Raw genomic sequence first — 18,742 nt, forward strand, 5'->3', positions numbered from 1 at the left:
TTGCTTGATAGAGAGAGAGAGAGGAGGACCCTGGGAACAGAAACAGGGCCCGGGAAGCCTGGCGGGTAGTGGGTCGTATCCCGACGGCAATCGAAACTCCACGTCTAAGTGCAGATAATGAACTTCACCTCCGCGGCCAATGAAATAAGCGCACGAGGTTTTATATGCAAGATGGAGAGAGTCTGGAACATAGGTAGGTAGACCTGCGGTGACCTTTTGGGTGGAGAGAGAGAGAGAACAGAGCAGAACAGAGGATCCTTTGGTCCCTGTGCTACCAACCTACCAACCTACCTACATACCCCAACAAGAACGCATATTGAACATGGCGCCGTATCACAACAGTAGCACTGGTTCTACCTACCCTGTCAACGCTGATAGTCACGATGTCTGCTACCTACCTATTGATACCTACCTACCTACTTGCCAAAGGTAGACACGCGGTCAGTCAAGAGGGGTGGTGACATGACTGGATCCGCCGCCGCTGGTATGGAGGTAGGTATACATACCAGTCAGTACCAACGATTCGGGCACGTAATCGTATGAGAAATCGATATTATGATTTGCCAATCTGGCATACCCAAAAGCTGCGTTCTCGGTATGATAGACTTTCAAATCCCTGGATGCAACGGGGACTCCGGCTTCTTCAAAGATGGGGAGGGGGGGGCTGCTTTTTCTCCTTGAGTCGGGAGTAAGATGGCCCAGGGTATAGAATGAATCATCAAGTCTATGCGCCCTGACAATCCCTTCTTTTTTCTCTTCTCTCTTCTCTTTTCAGCTGAGAACTGAATTAGCTTAGATCCAACCAAGTCAAGTGATTTATAGGTACCTACCTACCTACCTACCTAACCTAACCTAACCTACATAGTCACATGGTCTGGTCTTCTAGGGCACGTGATATACACTTTTAAGCTTCGCTTCCAATATTGAAAGTTTGTCATTTGCATGATTTAAGGTTTCGTGCCGCGCTTTTGATAGGCGCATCGAATTTAAAGATTTTAAGGTTATCTATGGCCGATTCGATTGGGTGTGTGCTTCTTGTCTCCCCAGACCACGTGATTTCGTGCCGCCATGCATTGCATTCACAACACCCAACCTCTCTCCAACGCTGCGCTCTTGAAAACGCCTCTTGCCACGCGTCGGGCTTTAATTTTCGAAATTCGGAGTCAGCCATGTGTGCTTACTTTACGTATGTAGGTACATGATGTATGCACACCGAGGAAATCCGATGCAGGAGATCGGGTAAACATCTCAGTGATTATCTCAGTGATTACTACACCATACATGCCTCGGATTTCTGGTCCGGGTTTTACTCGGGAGTCATCGGAAATGCCTCTAACTTGAAGGGACGTTTATTACATAATATATTGTTACATAATATCTTGGTCTATTCAATGTTTATCATAGAGATGATGTTGTACTCAGGCGCATACTTTGCGCTGGTGTAGGTACCTAGTACCTACCTAGTCACAACTACTTCTTCGTAAGCTCCCAAAACTATAGTGGTCAGCCACCTACGATTTAGCGATTTAGCCGCTATCATGGCCCTAGTTATAGGGGGCACCTGAGAAAATGACCTGAAAACCCGGAATTGATGCACTAATATATAGGGGCTTGCCATTCTAAACCCGTACTAAATCCAACATTTCCAAGGCTCCAGCTAACTACAACTTTTTAGCATTCTCCTGAATCCAATCCCACATTCCTACCACCTCATCGCGACCCAACGGTTTCAAGCCCCTCATCGTCGGCGAGGACTGCAAAGTTGAATCTATCTCAAATTGTGATGGCAACTGGACAGTTTTACTTTGGCAATCGCTGTATCTCCCTCTCCAAAATCCAAGTAAAGCTTGAGACGGATGTTTTGCGTGTGAACTTCCCAAAGCCGATTCTACTCGCCGCAGCCATTCCGCAGGTTCGACTATCTCAAATTCCGAGCTTCCTGGTGTGTGTGAAATCCAACAAAGCAATTGACTCCATGACGGGGATCTATAAGGATTCAAGACATGGTAAACCGGCATGTCCGGGGAACTTTCTCTTTTACCATTACCGGCCGACAGCGTGATCTCCAGGACTGCACTTGCGGCCTGGTCAACTGGCAGCCAATTGAGGGACTGGTTCCGTAAATCCGGAAGACATCCCGCCAGACTAGCTGTCGATAGGATCAGCGGGTACGACTCGCTCATATTCCACACTCCTGCCTCGTTCCCACACAGCTGTCCTACGCGAACGATGGAGATACTCGCGTCAGGCAACTGTTGATAGGCACTCGAGCAGATTTGCTCGGCAACCCATTTTGACCTCGCGTAACCTAGAGGGGACGCATGCGACGGGTCCTGCGAAACATTCTCTTTGATAATAGCCGTGAAAACAGAGTTGACAGCCGCGGTTGAGCTTACGAAGACGAATCGTGCACCGCTTGCCACCGCTGCCTTGATCATTTCTCGGGTTCCCGCGATGTGATGCACGAAGGCTTGAGACCCAAGTGGGAGACTGAAGTTCACGCTCCAGGCAACATGAATAAAAGTCGTGGATTCGGTAATTATCCGTGTCCAATCTTCGTCCGAAAGACCGAGATGGGGCTTAGAAAGCTCGCAATATATACTTACGACTTTTCCGCCTTTGATCTTGTCTTCTCCGGACAAGCCACGCCTAGAAAGAGAATCGGCCATGCGTTTCTTAGGTGTGCTTTGCAGCTGGCTACGAAGCAGACAATATACTTTTCGGATATTAACGTCGCGACACAGCGTAGACAGAATGTGTGCCCCTAGAGTGCCAGTAGCACCCGTGAGCACCACAACATCGCCGTGCTTCTTAGCCGAACAGGTAGTACTGCAAGAGGTAAAATCTCCATATTTCTCAGAAAGATCTCGCATTAATTCCCATTCCCCGATCTCGTCCTCTGTGTTCCGAAGACACCCATCTCTCTTTATCCGATTCAAGTTTTCACACAGCACACTTATACTACCACTGTCATATATGATATTCGTAGGCAATCGTGGGGATTTCTCGGGAAACATGGTGGACTCGATAAGCTTCTTCACCTGAATGCATGCGATTGAGTCTACCCCTTGACCAAAGAGATCTTGGTAAATATCGGCCTCCCAACCCAAGATCTGTGCAAATAAATCCTTAAGTACGGAGGTGAGTTCCGAATCTTCTATCTTCTCGATTTTTGGGCAAACAACCCTTTTACTTTCATAAGATCTTTCGATTAGATTCGCGAAGCGAGCTTCTGCCTGTCGCCTTAAAATTGTTCCCTTACTACTTTTCGCAATCGGATCTTCATCTTCTAGTTTCACCACAACTAGCATTGACCTTGCCAAGCGCGAATGCCCTTGGGATTTCCCGTTCAATAAATGTATCGTCGGCCAAGCGGCATTGATCACATCCTCGTCCGAAGGATCGTCTGAAGCCTTGAACAATAAAGCACCAGCATATGGTTTACCTGTACCGAAGACCAGAACGTCTTGAATCAAAGGACTTGATGCCTTGATCACTTCCTCCATGGGAGAGGGATCGAACTTCTTCCCATTAGCCAGAACAATCTGGGCATCCGCTCGACTATGGTATCGCCAAGCATTCGGTATCGACGGATGCGCTTCAAACAAGTCCGAAGTAGCATATGAGCCATCGTCCCTATTCGTCTTAGAGATGAGCGGCCAGCTCGGTTTCACGACAAGTTCCGATAGGCCATCGCCCCTGGGTTCAAACGATAAATACGTAGAATCCACGATTGGCCGAAGGTATTGCCATTCCTTATCTTCCGCGTAATCACGATGAGACGACATGAGAAACCCGCACTCTGCGCTCCCCATCCGCGAGACGAGCTTAACCCCTGCCTCAACCAGCTCGTCTCCCACGGAGGGAGTTAGCGCAGCACCGCCAACACCGACCAAGTCCATGCTTTGGAGGAGCCGAAGGCCCTCCGGCTCGTCGGCAAGCATCTGCACCACATACGGCACCGACGAAAAGTATTTCACGGCCGCTGAGCTCTGGCTGCGGGCATATGCTACAGCGTCGATGACGTTTCTCCCTGTGATGGGCATCCTGCCTTCGGAGAACAGCCAAATCATCGCGCCGCTGGTCCAAGCCCTGAAGCAATCCGCTAAGCCGCCGTGATAGAGGGGCGTAGTTGAGAACGTCGCAGGCTGCTTCGGGTGTGGGAAGGAGGGCAAGCAGCCCACGACACCCCATTGGGTCTGTACAATCGGTTTCGGTAAGCCTGATGAGGTGCCTGAAGTATGTCTGAGGTAGGCGACGTCATGAGACGCACTTCTGGACAAGTCGTTATCGCGGTACTCGTTCCTCGAGTTTTGTATTTTGGGGAACGATGGTATCTTGACGGTACGGATTGAACTACGCAATTGTCTCGCGATATCTGCTTGAGAGTCGTCTACCATGATCGTCGTCATGTTGGACACATCGCAGAGATGTTCTATCGCGCGGACATCTAGTTGAGGCCTGTAACGACCGCAATCTTTTAGCAAAACGTACTTGCAAATCCAACAGGTTCCGTTATTCCTTACGCCAGAAGAAATGGCCTGTGTCCCAATCGCATCAGCCCAAGCCATGTTAAAATAAAATTGAGGTTACTCGCACACAGCAGCCCAATAGTGAGTCGTTCATCTTCCTGGTTATCGACGCCAAGGAGATCTGCTAGCGTTGTGGCGGCGACTCGCGAAAAGTCGCGGAGGTCTGAAAAGGCGATTTGATCAGGGGCTGTAGACTATCAGTACGAAGCGCACCATAAACACAACAGATACTTGGGTAAAGCGCTCACGCTGACCATCTAACGAATTGGATGTGTAGTTAGCGAACACGATAGCAGTGAGTTCGGGGTGTTCACTCGCTTGAGTATCGATCAAGGAAAGGATTGTGGTGAAGGAAGAAACGCGACCTCCGCTATGCTCCTTGAGTCGGGCCGCATGGCCTAAAGAGCAGGTGAAGTAATTTACTCTGTGATCCGCCATAGATACATGAAAGCAGTGTCGCGGAAATGTAAGTACCGCGGATGTGAAGCATTAACGGTCAACACAGAAGCCCTCGACAGTCGTCAGGTTCATGAGGTCATCGACCTAGATAGGCACATATGTAAACTTTCTTCTGGCCTGATAAAACATATTATTATCACATGTAAACTTGATGGATTTCCTTGTTTATCCGAGTATCTCTAGGTAACTTGAGGCCCCTTTCAGCGAGAGTAAACATGCTAATCCATGTGGGATTATATGCATATCACATTGGAACACAGCGATCTAAATAGACGGTCATACATTCCGGAATCTTTCTCTAATATTTACTTATATTTCGTCTATAATACCTATTACGACTAGCACCCAAAAACTTTAGTTGTACTAACGTTAATCCTACTCCAGCGCCTGCCATACCACCAAGCCTCGATCATCACTAGAGGCCAATAGACATGGTACAATAATACAGCCGGGAGCGGATCCCATATCTCAAATGTGCCGTCTTTCCACAGAAGAACATGGGACACTAAATCAAGCACAGCTGCTAAAACGCATCGAAAACCAGTAAACCCCATACCCCATCGTAATCCGGGGTACAAGAGAAGTGATACTACATCGTGGCCAATCCAGTATCTCGATCGTGTACTATTAGACGGCACGACTAATGAATCTTCTGCACTGGCGAGTGACTTCGTTTTCTCCCCTTTCTGGGTCCCCTCAACCGCAGAGAGATAAGCCCGCACCATCGCCTCCGCCTCCTCGCCGCGATGATCGAACAGCACCGCCGCCGTATGCGCACGCGGATTACACTCGATCGCAAAAACCCTCTTTTCCTTCTTCTTCTTCTTCTTCCTCCTCCCCTCATCCCCACCCATCCCCTCGCTCGCCATAAAGTCAAAGCTAAGATGGCCAGTCATATCCTCCGGCCTGGCCGAGCGCCGCACAAACTCAGCCGTGAAATCTAGCATCGCGCGCCAGAGGGGCGAGGCGGGCGATACCGGCGTGTAGTGCATCAGCATGTCAGCGCTCGGACACACTACAAAGCACTTCACCTCGCCGCGCACCACGAGCGCATGGGTGCAGTACTCCTCGCCGCCCGGTATATATTCCTGCAGGATCCACGGACTCGTCTCCGAGATAGGCAGCCCGTACACATGCCTCTCGGTCTCTACCTTCGTAGCGAGGGGCAAGAGCGTCATGTCCGCGCGATGCGCATCGTCGACGCCCACCGGCTTGAGGATGAACCGCAGCGGCGACTCGGACTTCGCGCACGCCGCGAGAATGCGGTGGACGTCGCGTTTGGACGTCACTTCGTGCGTCTCCGGCACCGAGAGCCCGAGTTTCTTGCACGCGGTGGCGAAGGAGCGTTTGTTGTGCAGCTTTGCGGTCGTCGCAACGTCGAACTGGATGCATTTGCACGATGTGTGTGACTCCACGAACTCTTTCGCCTGCGCGTCTTCCACGGCGCTGGCGACGCCGGAGCAGGACACCCAGAGGTCGACGTTCTCGGCCTCGATGATGTCGCGCAGGGCACGGCTGTAAACTTTGTTCGTGTTGGTGTTGGTGTTCGTTTTCGTGCTTTCGCTATCATCATTGTCATCGCCGTCTACGCGCGGGAGTCGATAGAACGCCGCTAGACTTCGTGAGAACCGGCCCGAGCAGGGAATGCGAGGGTGCTCGAAGTCGGCGCCGATGACGCGGTGGCCGGCGAGGTAGAAGGAGCGGGCTAGGGTGAGGCCCTTGGCCATTCCTAGGCCGGTGACGAGGATTGTTCGTCGTCGTCGTTGCGGAGAGGAGGTGCATGATTTGTGGAAAGGGGGGTTTCTGCCTGCGATGAGAGAGAGGAATAGGGCTGAGAGGGAAAATGGGAGGAGGAGGAGGCTGAGAAGTACTAGGCTGAAGATTTTGAGGGAGTCTGGGTTGGGCAGTGATATTGCCATGTCAGTGTGTGTTGATGGGTAGCCCGATGATGATGTAACTAGCTCCCAGGGCCCGGAATCATGAGTAGAAGGTAGTGGGTAGGGGGTAGGTTACTTGATCAATATCCCTAAAATGTTACATATTGCAATTACTACCTCTAGGTAGTAGTGTCTGACGTAATAGAAATATAGTTCACATTCCATTGATAGTGAATTATGAGTTCGTTGATTCATATCCCAATGTTCCAGATAGAAGACGTCACCACTTAATACGAGAATCTGTAGGAGAGTTTGGATGCGCATGAAAAGATGTTGGATAAGTCCCAATTCCATGAGAGGTTGAGTTCAGGAAATCATCGTATAACTGTGTCGAATTAGGTCAAGATTCCTCAGATACGAAATGCAAAATTAAACTTTTAATCTGTCATAATACTACATACGTATGATTGACTACCAAGTATATACAACGCACTAGAAATTAAGCCCCGAGAGTAGGCAGTTTTAAACACCGAGAAATGCTTCATAGAATTATGCCTGAGCCTTTATGCCGTTTGGCGCCTCGTTGACAGGAACGTCAGAGAGGTTAATGAGGTATTGGTCAGGGTGGTCATCAATACCAGAGTCGTTGATCAACTGACAGCCAGAGTCTTGCCGCTTATGTCCATTCGCCTTTCCATGATCGTGAATACCATCGATAATGCCGTTATTTTCGTGAAATACTAAGTTTTGAAGTGTTAGCACCCGTAACATATCGGAACTTCAAATGGGTAAACGTAGGCACTGGGTATAGTTACGCGGGGCGCGAATAAAAGGGGGCGGGGCAGAATAAGGAAAAAAAAGAAAAGACGCAAAGGAAATTCTTACCTCCCGCTTCCTTCACGTTCTTTTGAACACTCATATTCTCCGCTTCGAGGTCAGTGTAGCCAGTATCGCTGCTGTCGACATACGCTTCAATCCCAGCGCCTTGTCGTGGGTACGTTTTCGCTACCTCCTTATGTTTCTTAAGCGCATCTTTTAGATCTTTGACGGATACATCGTTCAAGAAAACACAAGATCCTAGAGGGCTCGGTACAGCAAGCCGCAATAATCCGTCGCGCGTCTTCAGGATAGCTGCCGTGCCCTTCTCCAAAACTTCGTTGTCGAATTGAGGGTGATCAATAGATAGCCCGGCTCGCGAGAATAGTCCGAATAGTCGGCGATGTTCCTTCTCTGAAAGCAGTCCGCGTTCCTTGGCTAGAGTGGCGGAATACGCCATGTCGATGGAGATTGCATGCCCGTGTCGCAATGGAGTTTCTGGGATGAGTTCGTGCAACGGTGACCAGCTATGAATGTTCATCAATAAGGCTGTCGCCACGAACCATGTGATAGAATTGACTCACGTATGGCCATATGCAATCACTCTATCGAGGCCGATCTCGTGAAGGTTAGGAGATTCTAATTTGAGCATTTCGAAGATACCTTCGCGGTTGATCTAGAACTATGTTAGCTACCTGTACTCCATGATAAGGCCTAAGGAGTGGTAAAAACGTACAAGGTCTGCAGCCCTACGGATTTCGGCTGTCGATCCATCAGCTCGACCAAACTTCGTCTCGATTAATTGTTCGCAGAACTTGTCTAACAAATCGAACACATGTGTATGGGAGCAAGATGAGATCTTGATCAGCTCGGCGAACCCGTTTCGGACTTGAGAAATGGGCAAAGTTCGAAGGAACGTGAAATCCAGGAACGTGTGGAGCGGGGCATGATATGCACCGAGACGATTCTTATATCGGCCATAGTTGACAGCTACTTTTATGCTGACACTTGCGTCGATCAGGCCTATCACGGTGGTAGGCACTCTGATGAAGTTCGTGTTGCGACGGTACGCAGCACAGGCAAATCCGGCAACATCTGTCACGAGTCCACCGCCAACAACGAGGACAGGTTCCTATCACATGAGCGACATGTTTAGCGAGCACCTCAAAAAGACTCATCAAAAGGGAGCAATCAAGTACCTTTCGGATGATACCGAACTCAGTCATGCTATCAGCTATTTCCAGGAAAGTTTCAATCGTTTTCGCCTTCTCCCCAATGGAAGTCTGATGAACCTTAAGCTGAAGGTTATAATGGTCGAAATAGTTCTTCATCTTCGTCCCGTATATACCGTATACGTTCTTGTCGGTGACCGCCAGAACTCGACCCCATTTCTTGTAGCAATTTGCGAGATTTGAGTTTGCGATGTCAAAAATCCCATCGACGAACGTGAAATCGTATTCGATCTTCTCGTAACCCTCGACGTGGAAGCCATCCTTGGTCTCCTGGACGTTTGCTTGAAGGTCAGACATTGCAAGGCGGACGAGAGGTAGAGAAAGTAGTCAAGAAGGTATGTGCACTCAGGGTGTGGATGATATCAGATCATGGAAGTCTCTAGAGCTCTTAATTAAATGCATCCCTGATAAATGAAGGGAATGCCATACATATGTAGTTCAAGTACCAGGAACCTTCAAGTCGGTGATTGTCATATCTTGAGCTGAATTCGTCATTACTGCTCATACAAAGATTCGCAATATTTGCACGCTCCCAATCAATCCTCAGTTATGTACATATACTTCCGTCATCGTCGTTGCAATGCTACTCAGACCTTAAGAAGCTGGCATCGCAACATAGCATGTGATTTAATGTCAAGAAAAAAAATAGGCTTCTAGAACCCCTTGTTTCCTCGACTCTGCATGCAGTAACATCTCGCACTAACTAATATTAGCCAGATATAGATCTCACATACCAGCACTTAGTGCAAAGATGACATCTAAGATTATCGTTTTAGTCTTTTTAGGGGGCACCTTGTTTCGTATTGACTAAATGATTCATTGATTTCAGGTCGCAGCGAACTATACCGTTGACTTGGAACAATGGCCTCACCTACAGTAAAGAATGTGCGGGATGGGCTCCATACCTCCAATACAAGCTCCATATCTACATATCTGCTGCTAACGGATCATACCGCCCAAAAACATCCTTGCCCCTTACTCATATCCGCAAACTAGGTTAGATATATGTCGGAGGATAATCCGGGCAACAATCGATGACTTCAACACTCGGATATGAATCAATAGCTGTACCTAGTGACGGCGGGCAACATAACATTGTCGAACTGCTCCATATTGACAAAACCGATAACGTCTTCGGCTTCATTGAACGCACCAAGTGACACAACATCGTAAGCTCAAGAAAATGGTACTCGAAAAGGAGTCCTTTAAGGGGGAAGCATACCAAGCTCAAGAAGAGACCTACGTTAGTACGCTTAATAAGAATTAATTTATCCCCGATTTTCCTAGACTAACCTGCGAAACACCGTCTAGTTCGACGATGGAAGAGAGATTGATTTACTCCATTTCCTCTATGGACACCCTGATCTAGACGAAATTCGAGGAAATCCTCAGCGGGTCCTCGATGCTATTGATGAATATGGAAAGACAGAGAAATATCTTAGTATGCATTCTGACTAGTACTTTTCGATCTAATTCTCCTGCACAACTAGTGACGGGCCATACTCGCTATTACACTTGCCTCCTATGCTCCATTACTAACCCCTATACCCCTCCTAGTGAACATAGGCGAATACAAATCGAAAACGATCGTGGACCTCATCAAGAAACACAAACCAAATGTCATGGTCGAACTAGGTGGGTACGTTGGATACTCCGCCGTCGCCTTCGGGGCTGCCTTACGAGACTCTGGAGGCAAGCGATATTTCAGCTTGGAATTGAACCCCGAGTTCGCCGCTGTAATATCCATGGTCGTCGATCTCGCCGGACTAAGTGACATTGTCAAGGTTATCGTTGGCGCCAGTTCCGAATCTTTACTACGACTCCGCAGAGAACAGAAATTGCAGGATATTGACATCCTCTTCCTCGACCACCAGAAGGCATCCTACATAACTGACTTGAAGCTTTGCGAGGATCTGGACTTCATTCGAGCTGGAACTATATTGGCAGCAGATAATGGTCAGTCTAGTTTCTATTGATCGAATCAAATTATTCAGTAGTTCTAATACGTTTCGCAGTTGTCAAGCCGGGGAACCCCCCCTATTTGAAATACGTCCGAAGCACGGTGGAGGAGAAAAGGAGACAGCTTGATAGCGAAGATGAGCCTTTCCAGCAGGGAAACCCTAATCTGATATACGACAGCCAATTCGTGGAGGGGTGGGAACCGAGTGGTGTACCTGTAAGTCTTCCAATTATTACGTTGATATCCACGCACAACTGAGCTAATTGTAACATAGGATGCGGTAGAAATCACAACTTGCACTGGTGTACAAGTATCTTAAGTGTTCTTGGCATAGTACTAATTTATGTGCGCACTTTTTCTATTTCGTGTTCAACCAGCTGGTTCGCAATAGGGGTTCGGGACAACATATTAGCTTTATAATCTGCCAAACATCAAATTACAGCGAAATCCTTAAGATTCTTAATGGCTGTGTGTTGAATTATGTTCTGTTAGCACAATGGTATCTATCTAGTCTTTTTGAAGTCTTTCAAGGGTAGCCACATGATTGTAACCGGTCTCCCAAGATGCTATATTGTTGATGTATTTGGTGAACGCGTGTCTGTATTCGTTATCTTCAAGTCACAACCATTCTCTGCAGTGTGGTGTTCTTAGTGCATAGCTACAATTCGATATCAGCCACGTCGTGAAATATGCCATTCATCCCATTCACTAAACTTGAAGACAGCCACATGCCAAGTGTCCATTATGCACTCAACCTTCATACCTCAACAACTAGGGCCCTGCAAACAATACCATTCGGGTCTATTTATCGACTGTTGGCACTGTTGCATCTGCGTCCGTATCCACACAACGGGGACCAACCAGAAGCCTCAGAAGCTTCTTGGCCATCTGGAGGGCTCTACAACCAGGTGTATAAGCTCCTAGACAACTGAAAACCTGCTCATTACCTGCCGAAGTACCTGCCGAAGTACCTATATATTGCTGAAGCATGTATGCTGCCCAAGGCTACCTTGGATACCTAAGTTCTTTCCACAGGAAGATATAAAAGGTCTGCCCACATTCTCATCTAGCCCACAACCACCTACTTTCAACAACTCCTCCAACAACTTTGCAGAGAGTGAGGCCTACATCTAGCTTAGCAAATTGTCCTCCTCACCTCACCTCTTCCCTTATTTTCTATCCTCGTTGTCTTTTGCTACGATCTATCACTTGCGAAAGCATTAGCTCGCTGTCAGTTGACTACTATTTCATATACGCGTCTGTTTACGGTCCCAAGCACGCGTCTATTCACAGCGGACCATAGCTGGAACATTATTATTTACACAACTCATCACAGATCAACCACCATCTCGAGTGCCTACACGGTATCAAACACGAGCACACACCAGAAATATCCTCGACTAGCAAACTATTCATCTTCATCATGGCTGCCGTTGTCCCTGCCCACATTCTGCAGCGAGACTTGTACCGCGACCTCGACGTTGCCCCCGTCGCCTCCTCCAAGGAGATCAAGCAAGCCTATAAGATAGCTGCTCTCAAGTACCACCCCGACAAGCGTGGCAACGACGCCGAAGCTCACGGGAAGTTCCTCGCGGTCCAGAGCGCTTAGGAGGTGCTCAAGGACCCGAAGGCCCGCCAGTACTACGACGCGAACTACGTCAACGCCGAGCAATCCGCGTACGAGGCCGATATCGAAGATGCCGGCACGACTAACTCCGAGGCTAAGAGCGACTTTGGTCACGCCGACAGCGAGGACGCGGCGGACATGATCTGCCCCTTGTGGATCTCGCACATCCGCGCCGAGATTGCTGAAGAGCACGAGCAGATGACCGCCGCCTTGCTCCGCACCCGCAACAACCTGCAGTTTTTCAAGTTCATCATGGGGAAGGTCGGAGACCAAGCAAGCTACGACTGGTCCTGGTTCCCAGCGGCGGCTGCGGAGAGCATCCAAGCTGCCACGGACCTCAGCGCCTCTGTCACAGTGCGCGCGGACTTGTTCACCAGCCGTTTGGACCTCTACTTGGACGAGCTCATCGGGCTCCCGGAGGTGGCATGCAATGTCCATGCCCAAATTCGACGTATGCAGCATGCCTCGGATTGCATGCAAGCCATGCTCATGGACGTTATGAACCCACGAGGCGAATCGCTCGATGACCACACCGACGGCATGCGAGTCCAGGCTCGCATTTGGTTGAAGCCTATCCAGGAGTAAACTTGAGGTTGTCACCGATGGGAATATTCAATGGGGCACGCTGTAAGGACGAATGCTGATGATGATAATGGGTCGGAACAAAGGTAGTCTGACTAGGCTGTACATGGTTGTCTATACAGTATCGTTGTCGATACCATGTCATGCATGTAAACTACTAGGCAGAATCCAATTGTGACTCTATAACTCGTGAAGCTATAGTTCCAAGTAAATATCCTAATCCCCCCAAAATGGACTCATCCCAGAATTCAACACCATCCAACATGTATATACCTCACCTACCCTCGGTGTTATATATACCAGCCAGCCAGCCAACCAACCAACCAACCTCACATGTGTACCCTCCACCCTCCACCCCCATTTTACCTTTCTTCCCAGCAGGTAGTCCACAGCCCCTCCTCCTGTTATATCTCCTTCACAAACCCGACCTCAACAACCCTATCCATCGCCAGCCTCAAATTCGCAATCTTCGCCCGCGTATTCTCCCTGATCCACAGGAACGTCGTGAGCACGACGCGGCGGAAAACCGACGCCGACTGCGTCTTGATGCGCATCTGCTCCTTGCCGATCACGTACATGACCTTGGTCGCGTACGCGCGGTCCAATCTACCCAATTCCTCGCGCGCGGCCTCGTCGGAGAGGAGGAGCAGGGTGGCGGCTTTGTCGTGGGCGGTGGCGCTGGCGGTTGTGGCGGGGGGTGTGGTGGTGGTGCTTGCGGTCGCGCCGGCCGCGTCGTGGTCGTGGACTTCGGTAGCGTCCGCGTTGTCCCCATCATGCGCAACCTCGCGCGCGTTATCGCCAGCAGGCGGCGAAGCCTTCCGGACGACGAACTTGCGGACTTGCTCGTAGATGAGCGCCGCGAGATCGGGCGTCATGACCTCGTCCATGAACCCGTGGCGGATGACCAGGCGATAGCAGCCCGGCACGGCAGGGATGCGCGACACGGCGAAGCGCAGGCTGGCCGGCACCGACGGCTCCTCGACCGGGTGGAGGTGGAAGAAGACCATCGCGTCGGGGATCGTGCCGAATTTCGTCACGAACTGCGTGAACACCGTCGGCGTCAGGGTGCCCGTCTTGTCAAAAAACACACCGAACCCACGAATCCTACTGACGCCCCCACCCCCCCAGCGCGCCGTCATCACTAAACCCCCGTCAGGCGTGTCGTCGGTCGTGTGCAGCAGCTGACCGGGGCGGAAGCGGTCCTCGGCCTCGGCGCGCCACTGGTTCTCCTTGCCGAAGCGCCAGAGCAGGAAGATGCAGGCGAGGACGCCGGCGATGGTGATGGTGAACCAGGCGCCCTCGGGCACCTTGATGAGCGAGGAGGAGAGGTACAGGCCGTCGACGGTGGCGAAGAAGAGCCAGGGGAGGACGACGAGGAAGGGGGAGAGGCGCCAGACGATCAGGGACGCGAGGGTCACCATGCAGGTGTCGAAGAAGGTCACGAACATGACGCAGACACTGAGGGGTTAGTTAATAAGATGGGGGTCTTATTGGGGAGGGGAGGGGGGGTTGTTGGTTCACTTACCCGTACGCGTTACCGAGGCGAGTCGTGTTCGAGTAGATGCAGGTGACAAGGATGGTACCGCACAACAAGACCCAGTTGACGAACGGCACGTATAGCTGCCCATAGAACTTCGTCGACGTATGCACGATCTTGACTTGGGGGCAGTACGACAGTTTCATCAACTGGCTGATGAGCTGCAGAAACGAACACTTAGCATCTTATCCACCGACTAATCAGTAGTAGTAGAGAGCACATTTACTTACTTGGAAAACAGCCGTAATCATAGCCTGCGACGCCACAATAGCTGCCAGAATCGCCACCACAAGACTAGGATACAACATACCGGGGGGAACAGAATTGTAAAACGGGTTCGAGTACGCCTCGGGATGCACGCTGATATACGCGGCCTGGCCGATGTACGCGAGCAGCAGGCAAGGGTAGCAGTACGACAGCCAGCTGATCTGGATAGCGCGCATGCTGAACGCGCCGAGATCAGCGAACAGCGCCTCGACACCGGTGAACGCGAGCAAGATACCGCCCAGCATCCGCCACGCGGCCGTCTTCTTCTCGACGAAGAAGTGGATGGCGTAGTACGGCGAGAAGGCCTTGAGCACGGAGTGGTCGAACATGACGAGGTTGTAGATGCCGAAGCCGGCGTTGAACGCGAGCCACAGCATCACGATGGGCGCGAATGTGTTCGCGAGCTTGGTGGTGCCGAGGGGCTGGAGGAGGAAGAGGACGACGAGGATGCCGCACGACGTGCCGACGATGGTGGCGCTGGATATGTCCGGGCTCACAACGGAGAGACCCTGCACGGCGCCGAGGACGGACTGGGCGGGTGTGAGGACTCCGTCGGCGATGACCATGGACACAGCTAGGACGCCGATGGTCTTCAGCAGACCGCGCGTGAATATGCTTCGCTCAATGGTGGATCGCAATGTCCGATTGCTCGGGCGCATATCATTTGTCTGGAACCGCTCCATCTTCACGAGCCGCTCCTCTCGCGGGTCGCGATCCGTGATGTTGGCCTGGACATGTTGTTAACAACCACAAAATTGACGACTTTGCATAGGTAATATCCCAGAAATTACTAACATATCGGGTAAGCAGCGAGTAGCAGCTGAAGGTGCCTCCCTCGCCCTGGTTATCAGCGTGCAGGATGATCAACACATATTTCAGCGTGACCATGATAGTCAAGGACCACAGAATGACGGACAGCACCTGGAGGAGATCGTCATAGCTGGGCTGATCGGTGAAGGTACTCGAATACACGTATAGCGGACTAACATCCTTCAGTTATAGCGACGAATTTTCAAAGACAAAGACGAGGAGGACACGGAAAAAGATGGTTATGTACCTGGTCCCGATATCACCGTAGATGACACCAATAGATTGATACGCCAGCCTTTAACACAAACAGTCAGTGAACACTCATACATCAAGTCAGACCGTATCACCCAGCGAACAGTAGGAGTTGTGATACCAGAGTAGCTGAGCGCCCTTGAAAACCTGCTTCTTGCGGCCATCGTCGCGGAGCCAATCATCCTCGTCCTCGACGTCGAGGTGATCGCTCCGCCTATCGTGAGACCCGTGCGTGTTACTGCGCGATCTACGGGGCCGCGAGAAGTTGCGCGAGTGGTAGATGCCTCCAATATCAGGCATGTTGGTAGAGCTGTCCGGCTTACCGGACACGTCGTCATCCGCAGCAATGGTGATTGTCGTTGGGGCCGTCATGATGATCAAACTGCATCCTACGAAAGAGAGATAGATAGATGGAAAGGAAAGTCAAGTCCTATTTGAGGTACACGAAGAAGCGTGCCAAAGGGAAAAAAATTTACTTCGCAAGGCTAGGTGTTATTCACATGACCAGGAGGAAAAGCCCTGAAACTTTGAATTTGATCTAGCCTGATGCAAATGGTGCAAATGGTGAAGGTGATTTAATTATATGAGAAAGAAGTAAAACTAGATTATTACAGCTAACTGTACACACTGCGCCAAAGGATTAGGTCGGCGCAAATTTTGCTGACGGGAAGAGCATCCACCAAATTGAAGGAATCATCTGGATCCAAAGCCCGGGTCATGATAAGACGAAAGATCGGCGTGGGGAAGACGAGTGAGAGGCCTCTTCTTCGTACAGAGCATGTGGGAGCCGACAAAAAGAACGAAAGCGGATGCGTGGTACTAGCCTGTGGAAGCTAGAAGCTAATTCTGCCGGTGAGAAATGATATATCGGTTCTCGAACGGGGGAGGGGGAGAGACTGTAAGACTGGGGTCGTTGGAGTAGCTCCCCCCGACTCAAACAAAGCCCTAGCATTAGTGTCGATCTCGATTTTCAGGGGCTGTGCACAAAGCTTGTTGAAAGCTTGCTTTGTTGTAGAGAAGAAGGAGATGAGTTGAAAGAGAGCCCGCTATTTTCCGGCGTAAGTGTCAACACAATTTGGAGTTTGGACTGGGACAGGGCGCCTCTCGATAAGGGGCTGCGGAGCCAAGATCCAGTCCAACGAATTGATGTCTAGGGGGGGTATGACAGACTCACTGACGTGACGAATTGGAGATTTTTGTTTCCTTATCGTGAGCCAGCCTCATGATAGAGAGGACCTAATATCGAGATAATACATATTCGTAAGACGAGTGCTCATTATGAGGACGGGGTTTGCATATGGATCTACCTAGAGTAGCCTACCTGGTTACCTAGGTAGTTACTAGATTAGGTAGGTATCTAGCCAGCTACAGTACCTACGGCATGTCAATACTTCGATGGATTCAGATGAGGTACCCAGCGGCAATAAAAAGAATATAGCTGGAGAAAAATGCCTCATCCAATATGCAAAGTCTAGGATACTATAAGGTTAGTCTCCAAGTTAACTCCAACGCTTCTGGATGACATGTGAAATAGACATACCTGGGTAAAAACAGGAATAAAATCCAAACCTGGCTACGTTACTATGCAGTACTTGAAATAAACGGTTAGGACTTCTTAATTGATATTAGCGGAAGTTAATGAACGACTTATTAGCTGTTAACTTTTAATTCGATGATGATGATATTTGAAATGGCTTGTTGAGAAAATAAAATAAAAAATAAGCAGGCTCGTGTTTCCACCGCTCCAGTTAACTATTTCTGTGTCGCAGACGATACGCTGTTGATTGTCGTGTTCTCGTTGGAGGTTTGATAAGACAGGCGCATATTCAACGCAATGCGACTATACATACGACTACCAACTTAGGTAGGTAGTTATCAAATGACCCTATATATGTATGCAGTGAGACGCAAATCCCATTGAAACAACACATCCATGTGTCTTAGATTATAAAGGAACGAATCTTCGTCTATCTAGTCTTATATTTTCTCCTGTTTTCGAACTTTTTTTGTCTTACCCATCAGCGCATCCTTAAAATCCTTGTATGGGAATTGAGTGAACAATATTCGAAGTCCATTGGCTTGATTAGTCCAATTGGTCGACGGTTTCTCCGTTGCTGCTCGCGCCGTTTTTCTCACCGGTCACTTTTATTCCATCCTCACGGGTAATGGGGAAACACCAGCCAAAATCATCATTGACCTTGCCTAGCTGGATCCCTTTGAGTTGAGTAATAAGCCGTAACCAAATAGGGCCTGCGTCTTCAATCGCCTCCGGGATAAATGTAACTTTTTCGAACTCTCCCTCGGTCGACAGACGAGGATGCTCCTTGAGTACAGAGGTGATGGATTGTGGTGACGCGGGGTCGAGGCGTCGCGAGATGGACCGTATTGGCACAATAGCCGCAGCGGTTCCTGCAGCCATGACCTCAGAGAATTTAGGTAGCTCGGTGTATTGAATCTGGAATGGAATTAGCAAGATTGAAAAACCACTGTCTGATCAGCCAAATGATGCTCACAGGTCTTTTCTCCACCTTCCACCCAAAGCTACGACCAATTTCCACGATACTATCCGCTGTTACGCTCTGAATCACGTTCTGGGAGTCGGGTACCACAAGTGTCACATTGTCTCCGTCGACAAGAGCGCCGATAAATCCACTCGTGCTGAATTCGTCTATTTCTGTATGGGTCGCGCTGTCTAGATGAAGCGTAATGCCAAAACCTTCGTTCCTGGCCTTCTCACTCCACCTGAATACGGGCGCATAGTTTCCTCCAATCTTTGCAGTGCCGGTTCCAT

The 18,742-nt window shown here is 49.7% G+C and overlaps 6 protein-coding genes across 6 annotated transcripts; 2 read left to right on the forward strand and 4 right to left on the reverse strand.

Annotated features, from left to right (window-relative positions):
• Window positions 1–1,648: 1,648 nt before the first annotated feature.
• GGS25DRAFT_468669 (male sterility protein-domain-containing protein) lies at window positions 1,649–4,886 on the reverse strand. The gene is made up of 2 exons (XM_049259092.1): window positions 4,810–4,886; window positions 1,649–4,732 (listed from the first exon to the last, which is right to left on the reverse strand). The coding sequence occupies exon 2, from the start codon at window positions 4,569–4,571 to the stop codon at window positions 1,662–1,664; it is 2,910 nt and encodes a 969-aa protein (XP_049121083.1). The 5' UTR covers window positions 4,572–4,732; window positions 4,810–4,886; the 3' UTR covers window positions 1,649–1,661.
• Window positions 4,887–4,950: 64 nt separating this feature from the next.
• On the reverse strand, window positions 4,951–7,029 carry GGS25DRAFT_13476 (uncharacterized protein). Its single transcript, XM_049256255.1, has one exon. The coding sequence runs from the start codon at window positions 6,908–6,910 to the stop codon at window positions 5,330–5,332; it is 1,581 nt and encodes a 526-aa protein (XP_049121084.1). The 5' UTR covers window positions 6,911–7,029; the 3' UTR covers window positions 4,951–5,329.
• A 388-nt stretch (window positions 7,030–7,417) lies between these two features.
• Window positions 7,418–9,213, reverse strand: GGS25DRAFT_516611 (Dehydroquinate synthase-like protein; the record flags this gene model as incomplete). The annotated part of the gene is made up of 5 exons (XM_049263227.1): window positions 7,418–7,608; window positions 7,754–8,211; window positions 8,269–8,360; window positions 8,421–8,816; window positions 8,884–9,213. The coding sequence occupies 5 exons, from the start codon at window positions 9,211–9,213 to the stop codon at window positions 7,418–7,420; spliced, it is 1,467 nt and encodes a 488-aa protein (XP_049121085.1).
• Window positions 9,214–9,703: 490 nt separating this feature from the next.
• Window positions 9,704–11,211, forward strand: GGS25DRAFT_468677 (S-adenosyl-L-methionine-dependent methyltransferase). Its single transcript, XM_049259093.1, has 5 exons — window positions 9,704–10,159; window positions 10,228–10,357; window positions 10,474–10,872; window positions 10,932–11,092; window positions 11,151–11,211. Exons 1-5 carry the CDS (start codon window positions 10,100–10,102, stop codon window positions 11,193–11,195), a joined length of 795 nt encoding a protein of 264 aa, XP_049121086.1. The 5' UTR covers window positions 9,704–10,099; the 3' UTR covers window positions 11,196–11,211.
• Window positions 11,212–12,299: 1,088 nt separating this feature from the next.
• On the forward strand, window positions 12,300–13,088 carry GGS25DRAFT_516613 (uncharacterized protein; the record flags this gene model as incomplete). Its single annotated transcript, XM_049263228.1, has 2 exons — window positions 12,300–12,470; window positions 12,507–13,088. The coding sequence occupies 2 exons, from the start codon at window positions 12,300–12,302 to the stop codon at window positions 13,086–13,088; spliced, it is 753 nt and encodes a 250-aa protein (XP_049121087.1).
• A 52-nt stretch (window positions 13,089–13,140) lies between these two features.
• Window positions 13,141–16,323, reverse strand: GGS25DRAFT_526924 (potassium transporter; the record flags this gene model as incomplete). Its single annotated transcript, XM_049265052.1, has 6 exons — window positions 13,141–14,543; window positions 14,611–14,783; window positions 14,853–15,617; window positions 15,685–15,871; window positions 15,947–15,994; window positions 16,073–16,323. The coding sequence occupies 6 exons, from the start codon at window positions 16,321–16,323 to the stop codon at window positions 13,490–13,492; spliced, it is 2,478 nt and encodes an 825-aa protein (XP_049121088.1). The 3' UTR covers window positions 13,141–13,489.
• Window positions 16,324–18,742: the final 2,419 nt, after the last annotated feature.

Source organism: Hypoxylon fragiforme (assembly GCF_022984875.1).
Source record: "Hypoxylon fragiforme strain CBS 206.31 chromosome Unknown GGS25scaffold_1, whole genome shotgun sequence".
Classification (NCBI taxonomy): Eukaryota; Fungi; Ascomycota; class Sordariomycetes; order Xylariales; family Hypoxylaceae; genus Hypoxylon; species Hypoxylon fragiforme.

Bases quoted from the DNA above. Each gene is read 5' to 3' on its own strand.
- GGS25DRAFT_468669 (XM_049259092.1), bottom strand. From the start codon at position 4,571: ATGGCTTGGGCTGATGCGATTGGGACACAGGCCATTTCTTCTGGCGTA.
- GGS25DRAFT_13476 (XM_049256255.1), bottom strand. From the start codon at position 6,910: ATGGCAATATCACTGCCCAACCCAGACTCCCTCAAAATCTTCAGCCTA.
- GGS25DRAFT_468677 (XM_049259093.1), top strand. From the start codon at position 10,100: ATGGTACTCGAAAAGGAGTCCTTTAAGGGGGAAGCATACCAAGCTCAA. The intron at 10,358-10,473 runs GTATGCATTCTG...TACCCCTCCTAG, and splicing joins AAAGACAGAGAAATATCTTA to TGAACATAGGCGAATACAAA. The intron at 10,873-10,931 runs GTCAGTCTAGTT...TACGTTTCGCAG, and splicing joins TATATTGGCAGCAGATAATG to TTGTCAAGCCGGGGAACCCC.